The sequence below is a fragment of the Pantherophis guttatus genome, chromosome 4 (genome assembly GCF_059756535.1).
Source record: "Pantherophis guttatus breed Tessera chromosome 4, ASM5975653v1, whole genome shotgun sequence".
Lineage (NCBI taxonomy): Eukaryota > Metazoa > Chordata > Lepidosauria > Squamata > Colubridae > Pantherophis > Pantherophis guttatus.
Genome location: NC_142066.1, coordinates 80,606,358 through 80,624,974, shown reverse-complemented (window position 1 = coordinate 80,624,974; position 18,617 = coordinate 80,606,358). Strand labels below are relative to the sequence as shown.

Here is an 18,617-nt window from a genome sequence, read left to right as displayed (position 1 = left end):
AAGTGATGGTGAAAGTGAGAGAGATGGGTGAAGCTTTGAAATTTGAGGAGAAAATTATTCAAGTCTTTCCGGATATATCAAGAGAAGAAAGGGCGTGGAGATTATTTTTGAAACCAATCACAAAGGTTCTGAGAGACAATGGAATTAAATATAACTGGAGACCGCCACAGCAACTAAAATTTTTTTATAAAGGAAGAATGCAAATAATTACTTTGGAAACAGATGCAGTGTTATACTTACATGAACTTGGATTGATTGTAAAGTATGAGGACGTAACAGAGATAAAAGATCAAATGCTCAAGATGGGTGGAACATATGCAAAAACATCAACACCAGAAGAAAAAGGGGCTGCTGGAGGACAAGATCCTAAAGGACTAAAGCAGAAGGAAATCTCACCTGTGATGGTTGAACAAAAGAAAAGTCGTGATGATATAATGGGAGATGGAGCGGATAAGAAATTCAAGGATTTTGAAAAAGAATTGCAGGAAGCTGAGTGCGGGGAGAAGTTACCACCTTTTCTCTGAGAGATGAATTTAAGTAGACTACCCGAAAGAAGTGACCCGACCATTGGCACGTCCCCTCTCCCCCACTCTCTTTATAGAGGCGGAAACCAATTGAGGATGTGGGGGACAAAGGTTGTTTGTTATTCAATGTTTGATGTTTTTTTGTCCTTTTTTGTTTTTTTTTATTGTTTTTTTTTCTTCTATGTTGAATGTTGTTTGGAATGTGGGAGATTGGTGCTGGGATCTGGGCACAGAAAGGAAGAGGAGGGGAAAGGATTAAAAAAAGTTACAGTTTAAATGGGTTTAATAAAAATAAGGAGATATATATATTGTCAAAAAGGGAAAAAAATTCAGTGGATTTAAGACCTGATTATACTGTTACTCGAAAGGTCAACAGTTCAGCAGTTCGAATCCCTAGTGCCGTGTAATGGGGTGAGCTCCCATTACTTGTCCCAGCTTCTGCCAACCTAGCAGTTTGAAAGCACGTAAAAATGCAAGTAGAAAAATAGGGACCACCTTTGGGAAGGTAACTGTTCTGTGTGCCTTTAGCGTTTAGTCATGCTGGCCACATGACCACGAAGATGCATTCGGACAGCGCTGGCTCTTCAGCTTTGAAACAGAGATAAGCAACCCCCCCCCCAAGAGTCAGGAATGACTAGCACATATGTGTGAGGGGAACCTGTACCTTTACCTGTGCTGCTACTTATGAGTGGATTATAGACAGAGACTTTATACGGATAAGTGTAATGAAATATGGGACTCATTTTTATAGAATAAAGTAGGTTAAAGAAACAGTCATATAAATGTGTGTGTGTTTATACACACACACACACACTATTTGCATTATACAAGTATATATAGGATTGCAACATGTCTTGTAATGGCTTTTTTCTTTGTCATTTTTTCACCTTGTTGTTAGAGTACTTTATGTTTACATTTTTTCCCCTTCTCATTGACAAAGTATGTATTTCTATCATTATTTGGTGTTAATACCTCTTGATCTCATTGTCTAGGTAAAGAAGAGGAAACTGAGATAAATGATACGATGAATACCACAAAGGTAATAAGTGAAATCTTTGATGAAGTCCTTCATGAAGATGGACCTGACATAGAGAAACTTAAAAAAGAAATGAGTATAACTTTAGAAGCTGAGAGTGATGATGAACAGGAAGAGACACTGAATATTTCATCAATGTCCCTCTTAACACCTTTAACAGAGGCTGTTGCTGTTGCAAGTCCAGAGGTAAGAGCAAATGCTAAATATAATGATATTACTTATATACATGTAGCAAGGCTTAGTAGGTTTTCAAGAATTTGGGGAAATATATCAAATGCTTAATGTTTCCAGCTGAATCTTCCCTACATTAACAGAGTCCAGCTTTTACAAAAAAAGTCTTAATGTTGCTTCAAAATATAATTGCTTTTAGAATTATCAAACATGTATGTTTCCTTCTTTCAGATTTTTGCTTCTGCTAGTAAGTCAATTGCTGAAGGAAGTACTGCAAGTGATGAGAGTCCAAAATCTATCAGATTCCAGAGAATGTCTGTCTGCAAAACTGAATCTGGAAGCAGCATTGGGTCTTTGTCAGAAGAACGTAACCTCTATAGGTAATTTCTATTTAAAAGGTCTGGTATAGGGGTGTCAAATTCAAGGGTTGCTTAGATCTGACCCGCGGGGCCACCCTAGAAACAAAGAAGCACCAGCCCGTGGTGCCTCTTCCAGTGAAAACAGAGTGGCCCTCCCCACTGCAGGAAGCTGTCACAACCGAAAACGAAGATCAGGAGCCCATTTTCGCTGTGCAGTGTGCTCAGGCCACACCCAGCCCGGCCTCAGATCAAACACAATCTTGATGCGGCCCTCAATGAAATCGAGTTTGACACCCCTGATCTAGTAGAACCATGGCTCATTTTGAAGTAATTATGGTAAAATTAGCCAAAAGAACTAACACAGATTTATTTATAGTCCAACCTAATCAAAACTTATTCTTGGATAAATGGGAAGTAAGGGTAGCACTTTGCTTCCTGAAGTCATGGAAGAAACGTGAGCGTGTAAAGAAACTTAAATCTATCAAACATTTAGGATCTTATACAAAACCATCTAATTTATCACAAGCACAAAATACTCTAATTATGCTTAAAAAACGCTATTCTCTGCTCTTGTAATATTAGTCGACCATTAAGATTAGGAGGCTAGGGCGGATGGCAGTATTGATTATATATTAAATATAAAATAGAGATGAAAAAGGGAAATGTAGAAAAGGAATACAATGGCAGAAATTGAAATATATAATTTAAATTTGGGGAAAATAAGCTGTATAAATTTTGATTCGGTCAATATTCTATTCAGAAAAAATGTTTTAAAAAATAAAAATTTACAAAAAAAAAATTAGTTGACTATCTTTGCAGTGATATCCTTATTTATCAAGGAATGGAATAGAATAAGTCAAATACTTTTACTGCATTTTTTTCTCCTTGAAGTATTGATGCCTATCGATCCCAGAGATTTAAAGAAACTGATCGTCCATCAATAAAACAAGTAATTATTCGTAAAGAAGATGTATCTTCCAGGCTTGAGGAGAAGAGAAATGGAAATGATCAAATTAATATTAAACAGAAGTTACAGGTAGTTAGAATCCCACTTTCCAATTAATATGAGAAGAAAGTATATATGAAACTTTTTAATTGTATTTCTAAATCATTGTTAAATGATGTAGTTTTATGATGCAGGTATGTATCTGCATTTGATAAACATGAATACCTCTTGTAGGGTGAGCATTTTTTAAAAGCTAGGAATCATCGTTAGCTACCTGAGGGTTGTGATCAGTTATGGCAAGATACCACTGGAATGACGGGACTAAAAAGTTTTGTCTTCAATTTAATCTATGGGGATCTAAAGAGCAAACTATAGAAGTTTAAAGTTCCCATTTTCCCTGTTAACTATTGCCATAACTCTCAGCTTCATTAAGAGGTGAAGCGGTTAACTTAAATTGTTTTTGATCCTCATCTATCTCCAAAAAAAGGCCCAATCAAATAATGTGTGGTGGGGAGGGGCTGAAGGAATGTAGGTGGAGTGCAGTGCAGTACAATAATGTGTACTATATTTCTATATTTTGGTATATATTATGTTTCTTCTGTCTTAAATGATAGAGCCTATTTTTCTTCATATAAAGGGCCATTTATTTTTTAATCACAAAACTTTCGTTAGAGTAACTACTATCTAATTCCAACTACATTTAGGAGCTGAATAATGAAATTAATATGCAACAAACTGTCATACATCAAACAAGCCAGGCTCTTAATTGCTGCATTGATGAAGACCATGGGAGAGGATCACAAGAAGAAGCAGAAGCTGAGAGGCTACTTCTTATTGCAAGTATGGTGCTTAGCTTATCATTGGATTTGCAGAGAATATTATTTAGGATGCTAAATAATCAAGGTTGACTCAGCCTTCCATCCTTCTGAGGTGGGTGACCCAGATTGTTGGGGGCAATGTGATAACTCTGTAAACTGTATAGAGAGGGCTGTAAAAACACTGAAATCGAAGTGCTATTGCTATATATTTTATAACCAATATGATTATTTTAAGTACCCATATTATATTTGTGGAATTATTACTTTCATAATAATTCCAGCTTTCTGGAAATAAATTAATTCAAACAGCATTTTGTACTCAAAACAAAGCTGTTCCAAGCAGAAAAACTAGAAATATTGAAAACAGCCCTTTTTTCTCTTGAAACATGTTCACCATCAAAATGGTTGAAATGAAAATTTGCACACCATTAGTTTTGATCCGTTAAGGAACTTGTGTAAATGGACATGTTTTTTGGTAAGTGGTTATTATTTAATGAAGATAATTGTTATTTTTGAAGCTGAAAAAAGAGCAGCATTATTGGAAGAGTTAAACAAGCTTAAAAATAAAGGATCTCAGAGTAAGAAGATGAAAGCTGATTCTACAATTTCTGGAGTTTCACCATCCAAAGGATCTGTCACTCTGTCAGAAATGCGACTACCTTTAAAAGCAGATTTTATATGCAATATCCAGAAAGCAGGTAACATTCTTGTATTTTTATGGTAATTGTTATGGTATAGTAAGGCTTGATATTATCACTAAGCACTATGAGGCAGCTCACCTGAGAGCAATTTGTAACAGTCTTTTAAAACAAAAGCAAATTAGGAGTAATTTATTCTCTGTTTTTATATTCAGGGTAAGAAGAAACTCTTGTAAAATTTTCTGCCCTAGCTATAGTGGCACTGTTTCCTTTTTTTCCTTTTTTAATTTTTTTATTAAACATTTTTTAAAAACAAAAACGTTTTAACATTTTTTCCTTTTCAACAGTTTCACATCAATCAACAATTTCTTATTTAGGGATGGGGGGGCACTGTATTGCAGTGGTTCTCCTTTCTCTCCGACCGGTTGCAGTCTGTGTTGGCAGAGGGGCAGAGGTCGACCCCGAGGTGCCTCATATGTGGGGTGCCACAAGGGTCGGTCCTCTCGCCCCTTCTGTTCAACATTTATGTAAAACCGCTAGGTGAGATCATCCGTGGTTTCGGGGTGAAGTACCATCAGTACGCTGACGAGACTCAGCTATACATCTCCACCCCGGACCACCCCAACGATGCCCTTGAAGTGATGTCCCGGTGCCTGGAGGCTGTACAGATCTGGATGGGGAGAAACAGGCTCAGGCTCAACCCATCCAAGACCGAGTGGCTGTGGTTTCCGACGTCCCGATATAGTCAGTTGGTGCCATCACTGACTATTGGGGGCAAATCGCTGGCCTCCACGGAGAGGGCTCGCAACTTGGGCGTCCTCCTGAATTCACGGCTGTCTTTAGAAGAGCATTTGACGGCCGTGACCGGGAGGATTTTTTATCAGGTTCGCCTGATTCGCCAGCTGCGTCCCTTTCTGGATCGGGACTCATTACACACGGTCACTCATGCCCTCGTCACTTCCCGCCTGGACTACTGCAACACTCTCTACATGGGGCTCCCCTTGAGGAGCACCCGGAGGCTCCAACTGGCGCAGAGTGCGGCCGCGCAGGTGGTTATGGGAGTGACATGGCGTTCCCATGTAACACCTCTCCTGCGCGAGCTGCACTGGCTCCCGATGGTCTTCCGTGTGCGCTTCAAGGTCTTGGTTACCACCTTTAGAGCGCTCCATAGCTTAGGACCTGGTTATCTACGAGATCGCCTGCTACCACCAGTAGCCTCCCACCGGCCAGTACGCTCTCATAGAGAGGGGCTCCTCCGGGTGCCGTCGGCCAAACAATGTCGGCTGGCGGCCCCCAGGGGGAGGGCCTTCTCTGTGGGGGCACCTACTATCTGGAATGAGCTCCCCCTGGAGATACGGAGGATCCCGGATCTACGCATCTTCCGCCGCGCTCTTAAAACCTTTTTATTCCATTAGGCTGGCCTGGCCTAATTTTTCCCCTTTTTCCCTTTTAAAACAAAAATTTTAATTTGTTTTTAATTTATTAGGGTGTTTTAAATCTGTCTTTGGCCAAATTGTTTAATTCGGTTTTATTCTGTTTTTTAAATTTTATATTTATGTGTTTTTATCTTGTGGCTGTTTACCGCCCTGAGTCCTTCGGGAGTAGGGCGGTATACAAATCAAATAAACTAAACTAAATTAAACTTATACATTTTTCTCCTTTTGTACATATACTTCTAATATTAATTAATTTATTTACATATATACATATAAATACCCGTGTACACAATTTCATTTCTACAATTTTTGTTTCCTCATATTTGCTATTATACTTATATTTGCTATTATACTTCTACTCTTATTTCGACCATTATGTAATTTTTCCTTGCCTTTTCTCTCTCACCTCTAGCCATTCGTACCATTTCTCCCACACTGAGCAATATTCTGTTTCCTCTTTTTCTTGTATCTCCTGTGTTAATTTGTCCATCTCCGCACATTCCAAAACTTTTCTGATCAAATTATCTTCGGATGTTATATTAGGGGCGGGGGAGTAGCGGTTATTATTAGAGAAGGCCTTAGGCCCAGGGAGACCACTGTACCTCAGACAGCTGGTTGTGAGTCCCTCCTTGTGAAGTGGGGCCATGGGGTTCAGATGGGCTTGCTGATCACGTACCTGGCTCCCTGCCGCGTGGCAGCAACCCTGCCTGAGCTACTCAACGTTATTGCTGCGGTGGCGGTTGATACCCCCAGACTTATGGTCATGGGGGATTTCAACCTGCCGTCCGTGGGCGAGACGTCTGAGGTGGCTCGGGAGTTCATGGCTTCCATGACGGCCATGGATCTGACCCAACTAATTCATGGCCCTACGCACACTGGGGGAAACACACTGGACTTACTTTTTCTCTCTGGACAGTGGTTGAGTGATCTTGAGATAGGGGATGTAGTCATCGAGCCCTTGTCATGGTCGGATCACTCTCTCCTTCGCCTTGACCTTCGTACCGCGGCACCCCGCTGCAGGGAGGCGGAACCGATAAGATGGTACCGCCCCAGGCGCCTGATGGAACCCGACAGGTTCCAGACGGAGCTTGGGCCAATTCCTGAGGTTCTGACTCACGCCTCGACTGGAGACCTAGTGGCCGCCTGGGATAGGGCGGCCGCTGGGGCCCTGGATCGAGTTGTGCCTTTGCGGCCTCTGACCCGGCGCGGATCTCGCCTGGCTCCTTGGTTTACCGAGGAGCTGAGGGAGATGAAGCGCCAGAAAAGACGCCTAGAGAGTAGTTGGAGAGCTAGTCTTTCTGAATCGGACCGGACACTGGTTAGATCCCATATTAGGACTTACCTAGTGGCGATAAAAGCAGCAAAATGTACGCATTTTGCTGCTCTTATTGCGTCATCAGATAATCGCCCGGCCGCCCTATTTAGGGTGACCCGCTCCCTGCTCCACCAGGAAGCGCGGGAGGACCCCTTGGAGGGAAGAGCCGAGGACTTTGTTCAGTATCTGTATGACAAAATCACTCAGATTCGGGAAGGTCTGGACTCTGACTGGGTAGATCCAGCGAGAGTGACGGAGGCAGGTCTTGAGACTGTTATCTGGGATGAGTTTGATCCTGTGACCCCAGATGACATGGACAGGATTCTGGGTAGATTGAACGCGACCACATGTTTGTTGGACCCGTGTCCCTCCTGGTTAGTGCTGGCTTCCCGGGAGGTGACGCGAGGCTGGCTCCAGGGGATTATAAATGCTTCATTGGGTGAGGGTGTCTTCCCCGCCGCCCTTAAGGAGGCGGTGGTGAGGCCCCTCCTCAAGAAGCCTTCCCTGGACCCGGCAATATTGGCTAATTATCGTCCAGTCTCCAACCTTCGTTTTGTGGCGAAGGTTGTTGAGAGTGTGGTTGCGGGACAGCTTCCCCAGTACCTGGATGAAGCGTCGTATCTGGATCCATTCCAGTCGGGTTTCAGGCCTGGATACAGCACGGAAACGGCATTGGTCGCGTTGGTTGATGATCTCTGGAGGGCTCGGGACAGGGGCTGCTCCTCTGTCCTGGTCCTGTTAGACCTCTCAGCGGCTTTTGATACCATCGACCATGGTATCATGCTGCACCGGTTGGAAGAGTTGGGGGTGGGAGGCACCGTACTAAGGTGGTTCTCCTCCTTTCTCTCCGACCGGTCGCAGTCTGTGTTGACAGGGGGCCAGAGGTCGACCCCGAGGCCCCTCATATGTGGGGTGCCGCAGGGATCGGTCCTCTCGCCCCTTTTGTTCAACATTTATGTAAAGCCGCTGGGCGAGATCATCCGTGGTTTTGGGGTGAAGTACCATCAGTATGCGGATGACACCCAGCTGTACATCTCCACCCCGGACCACCCCAACGATGCCCTTGAAGTGATGTCCCAGTGCCTGGAGGCCGTACGGATCTGGATGGGGAGGAACAGGCTCAGGCTCAACCCATCCAAGACCGAGTGGCTGTGGTTTCCGACGTCCCGATATAGTCAGCTAGTGCCATCGCTGACTATTGGGGGCGAATCATTGGCCCCCACGGATAGGGCTCGCAACTTGAGTGTCCTCCTGGATTCACGGCTGTCGTTAGAAGAGCATGTGACAGCCGTGTCCGGGAGGATTTTTCATCAGGTTCGCCTGATCCGCCAGTTGCGTCCCTATCTAGATCGGGACTCCCTACACACAGTCACTCATGCCCTCGTTACTTCTCGTCTGGACTACTGCAACGCTCTCTACATGGGGCTCCCCTTGAGGTGCACTCGGAGGCTCCAACTGGCACAGAGTGCGGCCGCGCTGGTGGTGATGGGAGCGACATGGATTTCCCATGTGACACCTCTCCTGCGCGAGCTGCACTGGCTCCCGGTGGTCTTCCGAGTGCGCTTCAAGGTTCTGGTTATCACCTTTAAAGCGCTCCATGGCTTAGGACCTGGTTATTTACGGGACCGCCTGCTACCACCAATAGCCTCCCACCGGTCAGTACGCTCCCATAGAGAGGGGCTCCTCCAGGTGCCGTCGGCCAAACAATGTTGGCTGTCGGCCCCTAGGGGGAGAGCCTTCTCTGTGGGGGCACCTACGATTTGGAACGAGCTCCCCCCGGAGATTCGTAGGATCCCGGATCTGCGCACCTTCCGCCGCGCGCTTAAGACTTTTCTATTTTATCAAGCTGGCCTGGCCTAAATCTTCCCCCTTTTTAAATGTGGAAATTTTAAATTTTTAAATTTTAAATTCGTCTTATTTATAGGGGTATGGGTAAGGCGTTTTAAATTGGGGAGCCATTTTAGATTAAATTCTGTTTTAAAATTAAATTTTAATTGTTTATATTGTATGTTTTTAATTTTGGCTGTTCACCGCCCCGAGTCCTTCGGGAGAGGGGGCGGTATAAAAATCTAATAAATAAAATAAATAATAAAATTATTTTTCCAATTCTGAGTGTAGATTATTCTTGCTGCTGTGATAATATGGATAATTAAATATTGTATTTCTTTTTCATATGACCTTGGGAGTATTCCCAGTAAAAATGTTTCTGGCCTCATCTCTATCTGTTGTTTGGTTATTTCTTCTAATTGTGATCTGATTCTACTCTAATATTGTTTCGCTTTATGGCAGGACCGCCACATCTGGTAATACATTCCCTTTTCCTGTTTGCATTTCCAACATGTTGGTGAGGTATTGGGAAACATCTTTGCCAATCTAGTTGGTGGCAAATGCCACCTGTAAAACATTTTATACATATTTTCTTTATAGGATACAGACATTGTCAGTTTATAATTTTTGTTCCATAATTTCTCCCATTTATCTAATTCAATGTTATAGCCAAAAAAATTTTGCCCAAATTATCATATTTTCCTTAACTACCCCCTCTTCCAATATGTATCTTAATAGATAATTGTACTTTTTTTTAACAATTTATCTTCTGTGTATAGTGGCACTGTTTCATTGGTTTGGGTTTAGGTTAGCCCTTCTATAGGGATGAGATAATGTAGCTGTTCTGAAATTACTTACTAGCAAGTAAGTGCCCAAAAGAGAAGGGTGATTTTTGAATAAAAAATAATTGATCACCTTCAAAAAGTTATGTCAAATTGTTTTAAACTGGATGCAGTTTATCAAAAACTTGGAAAGGTTCTTGAGAAATATTATAGTACACCATTTGTTCCTCTGTCATTCTTTGTATTATCTATATATGGTCCATCCATCCTATTTTCTCAGCACTTTCCAATCCTTCCCCCACCTTTCCTTAGTTGTTACTACAGATATCCCAGCACAGCAGACCCATCAATCTGCCTATACCCAGTTTTATCTTTCTTTCTTTCCTTCCCTCAGTTACTGCTTTCTCTATCGTATAAAAGCAAAGCCCTGTCTGTGGCTTTTTCCTGATCTAATTTCTCTGCCTTATCATATATGCACAAATCAGCAGTGTTTTACTCCATATTCAGAACAGACAACCCTGCTCTATATCCAAACATTAACATTTCATTTGGATAAAGACTATCAACATGTGCAGAATAATCTGTACATAGGATAGGATAGGATAGGATAGGATAGGATAGGATAGGATAGGATAGGATAGGATAGGATAGGATAGGATAGGATAGAATTCTTTACTGGCCAAGTGTGATTGGACATACAAGGAACTTGTCCTGGTGCATATGCTCTCGGTGTACATAAAGGAAAAGATACATTCGTCAAGAATCATAAGGTACAACACTTAATGATAATCATAGGGTACAAATAAGCAATCAAATCATAGGAAACAGTCAATATAATAAGGATACCAGCAACAATTCATAAGAGGGAGGAGATGGATGATAGGAACAATGACAAGATTAATAGTAGTGCAGACTTAGTAAATAGTTTGACAGTGTTGCAGAGGTGGGTTCTACTTACCTTTACTACTGGTTTGCAATGGGGCCGCACATGCGCGGCCGCTTCGCTCACATGCACTCTTCTGTGCAAGCGCAGAAGCTTCTATGCATGCGCAGAAGCATTTTGATGATGTTTGGGTCAGTGGGCGGAGCCTCCCGCCTGTTTTACTACCGGTTCTATAGAACGTGTGCGAACCAGAGGCAACCCACCACTGTATTATTGAGGGAATTATTTGTTCAGCAGAGTGATGGCGTACTGGAAAAACCTGTTCTTGTGTCTAGTTGTTCTGGTGTGCAATGCTCTATAGCGTAGTTTTGAGGGTAGGAGTTGAAACAGTTTATGTCCGGGATGTGAGGGGTCTGTAAATATTTTCACAGCCCGCTTTTTTTTTTTTTGCAAAATATTTTTTATTTTTTCCAACATAACACATAAAATACATCTCTTTCGAGAGCGAAGTCTCGATCCGGTCATGAATAGGTACAGTTGCTTACATTTTGAAAAAGCTCCATTCACAATTTCTCATTATATCTTTTAAAATTCAAAGTCAAAACATAGAAAAAAATTTTAGTCATAAACTCTAATATCTTGATCAGAACCATTCTATTATATCACCACCAATTTAATTTCCAGGTACACATTTAATTCATTATTATGCTCATTTATAAGTTCAATTTATCTGGTTCTTTTCCAAGCTCTCTTCATTACACCTTTTAACATCAATATTAAAACATTAAAAAAAGAAAAAAAATCTAATCTCTTAGTCTAATTATTTACCTTACAATTTCTAACCACATATCGTAATTTCAACTTAGATACAGCTCTATTTTTTATTTCAATTAATAAATCAGAATTCAATCCATATTTCTTAATCTCTTGACCCCTTCTTCAGATCTTTAAACCTTAAAGCTTTATCAATGTGCCTTTAGTTTTGCATATTTCATATTCTCAAATTTATCTCAAAATCTATATCCTCCCTATCTCCTCCTATTATTGGCTGATTTCCAGCATATTATTGTTTGGCTGATTAACAGCATATCCTCCTCCATACCTCCAGCTTTTGTTTGGCTGATTTCCAGCATGCTTTATTTTGGGTGATTTCCAGCATAGTCATCTCCATACCTCCATCCATTGTTGGCTAGTTTCCAATTTATTGTATTTTGGCTGATTTCCAGCATAAACTCCTCCGAACCTCCCACTATTATTTGGCTGATTTCCAGCATGTTTTGTTTTGGCTGATTTCCAGCATATTCTCCTCCAAGTCTCCTTCTCTTATTTGGCTGGTGTTACCAGCATATTTTCCTCCATGCCTACATCTGTTGTTTTAGCTATTTCATTTTAACTAGTTCACATATTACATAAATTGCTTTTTCAGATACCACAATTTGGCTCAGCATAAATTTTAACAAATATCTTCTCATATATTTTAAGATCATCTACTTCATATTTATTTTAAATCTCAAAAATTCATTTAAGCGTTTAGAACATTTAGAAAAATCATATTCTCATTCATTCATTTATAGTCTTATTTCATAACCAAATACATATGTTTATATAATCCAATTTAAAAGGAATGGAAATAAAAGGTGAAAGAGAGAAAGAAAGGAAAACAAAAACAAAGAAGGAGAAAAGAGGGAAAGTAGAACTAAAAAAGAAAAGAAAAAGTATCAAGAAAAGAAAGAAAATCAAGAAGGTAGCAAAGGGAAACAAAAAAAAGGTATAATACCTCATATCAATATTCAAACTTCAAATATGCATTAAGCATTACATTTCCATTTTAATTAAACTATGTTGTTTTGCTTATCTTGCAACCTACTACAAATCTTTTCCCAATCTATCCAAAATTGTTCTTTTTCAATTTCAATATTATCAATATTAAAAATTCTATAAAGTTTAGTTCTTTTATATCATTCCATATATAATATTATCATTTCTTCTTTTAGTGCCACGCCTTTTTTCCTTTTCTTGCTGTGCTTGTTAGTTCAGTTATAGTTATTCCATTTTATTTCTTTTTTCTTTCCATCAATAAAGCTTCCAATAGACAGATTGAGTATTCCCAGAGTCAAAGCTCCTTATTTGTTGCCCAAGTAATCCAGTTAAAATAACAAGCCACTTAGTATCTCTTCCAAGCTGCTAACAATCTGCAATTATACTTTCACTTCTTCACAGTCTCCCATTTTCTGTATTGCAAGGCTATCCGTTTGTCTTTTCCCTTCGTTTTAAAAAACTCCTGTTTATCGCCTCTTTCCTTTTTCTCTCTTCCAAAAATAATCCATTCCCGTTTAAAAAAAGAAAAAAGAACAGTTTTCAAAATTTATAACTTTCCAAAAAGGCAATCATTCCAAATTAGCAATAAAATCCATAATCCTTTGGTGGGTCTTTCCCTTTTAAAAAGTATTTTGCAAATCTTCTTGCCCCAATACTCTGTAGCCGCTAATTAAGGCTGGGGCACACTTATCAATATCCACAGTTTAAACGCTGTTCCTGCCTGGGTTTGATCTTGCTTACCCAGCTTCCGAATGCCTCTCTCTCATTTTCGTTCTTCCTCCAGCACAATGCTTTCTCCGGTTGGCCTGGGCTTCGAGGCAGTCACCATGACTGCCGCTCCCCCGTCACCGGCTCAGAGGATTTCCTCCGGCCCCAAGGAATTTGCCCGTTCCTCTCGGCCGTCCAAGGGGTCCCTCTCTCTTCCCCTGTCCCTGCAGGACAGGGTAGGTCCGCAGACCTGCCGGCAGCGGTTCGCCAGTGGGGGTTTTCACGGGGCTCATAAGTGCCCCGCCATTTCCCCGACTGAATCGCCCAGCGCCAACTGGAAGTCCTCCCACAGCCCGCTTTTTGACTCGTGCAGTATATAGGTCAGTGATGGCTAACTTTTTTGCCATCGCGTGCTAGGAGAGGGGGGGCGGGAGAGGGTCGCGCGCGCACCTGCCCATGCACATGTATGCGCAACCCCTCCCCCCACTCCTGGCACATGATGGCCTGGTAGGCCCGTTTTTCTTTCTTACTGGTTCCAGATCCTCTCTGTGTATCTGGGAATGGCGAAAACAGCCTTTCCCACTCCCTTGGAGGCCCTACAGAGGCTGAAAAGGCCCATTTCACAACTCCCGGTGGGACAGGAAGTGACATTTTTTGCTGTCCCCAGCCTCCAGAACCTCTCTAGGAGTCTGTAGGAGCCTCTCTAGAAGTCTCCCGGATACACAGAGAGGACTTGGAGCCAGGTAAGAAAGAAAAACGGGCCTTCCCCACCCCCCAGGCCCTCCAAAGGCAGGAAACAGCCTGTTTCCCTACTTCTGGTGGGCCCAGAAGGCCCGAAAATCAGCTGGCCGGCACGCGCATGCGCCCCAGAGCTGAGCTGGCGTGCCCACTAATATGGCTCCGCGTGCCACCTGTGGCACGCGTGCCATATGTTCGCCATCACGGATATAAGTCCTTAATGGAAAGTAGGTTAGTAGTAATCAGGGCCGGATTTAGATGAAAAGAGGCCCTAGGCTATTCCACATATGAGGCCCTTTCACCTATAGTGAAAGTGTAATTTTAATTTTGCTAACAATTTGAATGTAGGCCCCTCTTGATCTTGAGGCCCTAGGCTGAAGCCTAGTTAGCCTATAGGAAAATCCGCCCCTGGTAGTAATTGTTTTTTCTGCAGTTCTAATTATTCTCTGAAGTCTGTGTCTGTCTTGTTAGGTTGCAGAATCAAACCAGACAGTTATAGAGGTGCAGATGACATACTTAATAGTTTCTCTATAGAACATTTTATCTGCCTCTACTGAATAGATTTTTCTTGTTTATGTTCTTTCTGAATTTTGTTATTTTGTATTCAGTGCAAATGAAAGCTTCCCATAAGTTTCAGTAGAATTATGTTCACCCATGATAGATGATATACATTATTGTAAGGTAGGGTTAGGGAAGCATAGCAAGCCATTTAGTTGCTAGGCAACTTGGCACAATCTGGAAACTAACCACCATTTTCCAAGCACTTGCATTGAAGGTCATTTGGAAAATAACGGCCTCTTCTGGGATTGTGCTATGAAGTGGTTTGCTATGTTTTCAAAAAGAGTTCTGTAGCAAGCACTATGGAATGCTTGGAGTTGGGTAAGGGAAGCATAGCAAGCTATTTTGTTGCTGGGCCACATGGTGCTATCCTAGAAGCCACCATTTTCTTAGTGACCACAATTCAATGCGGCTTTGTTGAAAAGGAAGCCTCTTCTGGGATGCACCTATGCACCCCAGCAACAAAGCAATTTATTCTGCTTCCCTAATGCAATCTGTGCAGCACTGAGAAAGGTGTTGGAGTTTTTCACAACTTTGCATAGGCCATGTTAGGAAGCAGAATATATTCTCTATTGCTGGAATGTGCAGCCATGGAAGTAACCATGATTTCAGTGCAGTAGAAAATAACTGGCCACACTGAAATAGCAGCCACTTCTGGGATGATACTGCATGGCAGAGGAATGTTAAGGGATGATGTTGCCTGCCCTCCTTCCCTAAAGTGACATACAGAGCTCTAGAGATCTTCAAATGGGAAATGCACAATACAGGTACTCCTTGACTTATAAACAGTTCATTTGGTGATTGTTTGAAGTTACAACAGCACTGAAAAAAGTGACTTATGAGTGTTTTCACACAACCATTGCAGCATCCACATTGTCACATCATCAGAATTCACACATGGAAACTCATATTTATGTTGGTTGCAGTATTCCAGGGTTATGTAATCATCTTTTGTGACTTTCTGACAAGCAAAGTAAATGGGGAAACCAGATTCACTTCACAACCATGTTACTAATTTAACAACTGCAGTTGGTTCACTTAACAAGAAAGATTATGTAATGGGGCAAAACTCACTTAACTATCTCACTTAGCAACAGAATTTTTTTGGCTCAATTGTGGTTATAAGTTGAGTACCTGTAGCTGTCAGGGAATGTTGGGACCTAGTGGCGGAGAAAAATCCTGAAAAGTCCTATAGGGACCTGGTGGTGGTGAAAAGGCTTGAGGGGATCCAATGGGAAAGAAGAAAAGATCAGCAGGGACCTGGTTAGGTGAAAAGCACCCAAGATGGAGACCCTCAGCGGCAGGAAATGGAGTACGGGGTATTTCAAGTGTGGGTGAGATCTTGGGGAGCCTGGGGCCGGCCAGTTTGCCCCTGTGGTAAGCCTCCCAGGGTCTCTTCCCTCACTCTCGAGGATCCCATGCTTAATGACCCACAGGGAGGGGGGTTGTTAAAAGAGGTGTTTTCACCTAATGACTGTCACAACATGTAACCATAATGGGCAGGCTCTATTATGGCCACAGTCTGCGGATTATTTGTAATGTTTTTCAGCCTTGATAATTTTAGGTTGTGTGGATTTCAATTGCCAGAACTCCCCAGCCAGCATGCGAATATAGAACTTTAAACAATGTTTTCAGTTTACTGTACTTATATTATTTCTGGAGTACATGTATAGATTGACTCTGTGGTTTATCCTGGCTCAATTTTGAACAAAAGATTCTTTCCAGTTTTATTACTTAATTGGATAAAATGAGGTATCTTCCTAGAAAAAAACAGATATATAAACTGAAGTTCAAAACTTTGTTTTATTATAATCTTGTTTAAACTTTTTGTTAACTTGCCTTTATTTTTCCTTTTGTATTAATGTATTGTTTTTATTTTGAGGTGTTTTGAGTGTTCTTTCCAAGTAGAAACATGGCATCTAAAACTAGTAAATAAATAAACTATTCATTTATTTATAGATACAGCAAATTACTACTATATAATCATGCTAAAATCAGGTGCAGAAAACATGGTTGCAACACCTTTAGCAAGTACTGTTAATTCTCTGTATGGAGATGCTCTTTCTTTTTCAACAACATTTACATTGTAAGTATTATTTCAGTATTTGTATTTATATTAGTACTAGTAGACTTCTTTGGAGACAAATATAATATATAATTAAAATTAGTTTAAAAACAAAGTATCTTGTTAAACTTAAAAGTATTCTGTTTAACCTGAGAAGCATTTAGTATTATGTTTCCTCTTTTTTTGAAGGCAGTATTTACAGAATCTATATATTTTCTTTACCTTTTGTTTCCAATTTTTTTAAAGGAGTTACAACTAAGTGGTATTTGCTTTTGCTTAGCTCAAGTCATATTCACCTCACATCAAGCAACATATCTGTGATTTTTTTTTCCTTTTTAGCAGGTTTCCTCTCAGAAGTAAGCAAGCAATATGCTCTTATTTTGTTCTCACCTCCTTATCTATTTGATCTGCCTATGTGCGTGAGGAGGGGGTTGGACTAGATGACGTCCAAAGTCCCTTCCAACTCTGTTACTATTACAAATATACTGAATCCTACAACTAAGTTCATGGGTGTGTTTGTTGTTGTTAGTTGCGTCGTGTCCGACCCAACGCGACCCTATGAACAACGTTCCTCCAGGCCTTCCTGTCCTCTACCATCCTCTGGAATCCATTTAAGCTCATACCTAGTTCAGTGACTCCATCCAGCCACCTCATTCTCTGTTGTCCTCTTCTTCTTTTGCCCTCAATCTCTCCCAGCATTAGGCACTTCTCCCGTGAGCCCTTCCTTCTCATTAGGTGGCCAAAATATTTGAGTTTCATCTTCAGGATCTGGCCTTCTAAAGAGCACTCAGGGTTGATCTCCTCTAGGACTGACAGGTTTGATCACCTTGCAGTTCAAGGGACTCTCAGGAGTCTTCTCCAGCACCATAATTCAAAGGCCTCAATTCTTTGGCGCGCAGCTTTTTTTGTGGTCCAAATTTCACAGCCTTACCTTACATTGCAACTGGGAAAACCATAGCCTTGACTATACACATTTTTGTTGGCAGGGTGATGTCTCTGCTTTTTAGAATGCTGTCTAGATTTGCTATAGCTTTCCTCCCCAGGATCAAGTGTCTTTTAATTTCTTGGCTGCAGTCCCCATCTGCGGTGATTTTGGAGCCTAGGAAAATAATATCTGTCATTACCTCCATTTCTTCCCCATCTATTTGCCAGGAATTGAGAGGGCCGGATGCCATGATCTTAGTTTTCTTAATGTTCAGTTTCAAGCCAACTTTTGCACTCTCCTTCTTCACCCGCATCAAGAGGCTCTTTAATTCCTCTTCGCTTTCTACCATTAGAATGGTATCATCTACATATCTGAGGTTGTTGATATTTCTCCCGGCAATCATAACTCCAACTTTTGATTCATCTAGCCCCACCTTTCTCATGATGTGCTCTGCATATAAATTAAATAGGCAGGGCGACAGTATAACTTGCTACAATTTGTTGTGATCCACACAATCAAAGGCTTTAGCATAATCAATGAAGCAGATATTTTTCTGGAACTCCCTAGCTTTCTCCATAATCCAGCGTATGTTGGCAATTTGATCTCTAGTTCCTCTGCCTCTTCAAAATCTTGCCTGCATTTCTGGTAGTTCTTGATCCACATACTGCTGGAGCCTAGCTTGTAGGATTTTAAGCATAACCTTACTAGCATGTGAAATGAGTGCAATGGTGCGATAGTTTGAACATTCTTTGTCATTGCCTTTCTTTGGAATTGGAATGTAAACTGATCTTTTCCAATTCTGTGGCCACTGTTGAGTTTTCCAAATTTGCCAGCAAATTGAGTGTGGTACTTTTACGGCATCGTCTTTTAAGATTTTGAATAGCTCAGCTGGAATGCTGTCTCCTCCACTAGCTTTGTTGTTGTTCAGATTTTCTAAGGCCCATTTGACTTCACATTCTAGGATATCTGGCTCGAGGTCAGTGACCACCCCATCGTGGTTATCAGGGATGTTAAGCTCATTCTTGTATAGTTCTTCTGTATAATTTTGCCACCACTTCTTAATCTCTTCT

The 18,617-nt window shown here is 41.3% G+C and overlaps 1 protein-coding gene across 21 annotated transcripts in view; it reads left to right on the top strand.

The window, feature by feature from the left end:
* The window catches only part of ANLN (anillin, actin binding protein), a 144,024-nt gene that overhangs the window by 92,629 nt on the left and 32,778 nt on the right, over positions 1 to 18,617 (top strand). For all 21 annotated transcript variants that reach the window (XM_087894051.1, XM_034411162.3, XM_087894045.1 and 18 more), the window contains 6 exons: positions 1,517 to 1,746; positions 1,963 to 2,111; positions 2,982 to 3,126; positions 3,741 to 3,876; positions 4,373 to 4,552; positions 16,517 to 16,643. In XM_087894051.1, coding sequence (XP_087750177.1) covers positions 1,517 to 1,746; positions 1,963 to 2,111; positions 2,982 to 3,126; positions 3,741 to 3,876; positions 4,373 to 4,552; positions 16,517 to 16,643 — 967 coding nt within the window. The remainder of the gene's footprint in view (positions 1 to 1,516; positions 1,747 to 1,962; positions 2,112 to 2,981; positions 3,127 to 3,740; positions 3,877 to 4,372; positions 4,553 to 16,516; positions 16,644 to 18,617) is intronic.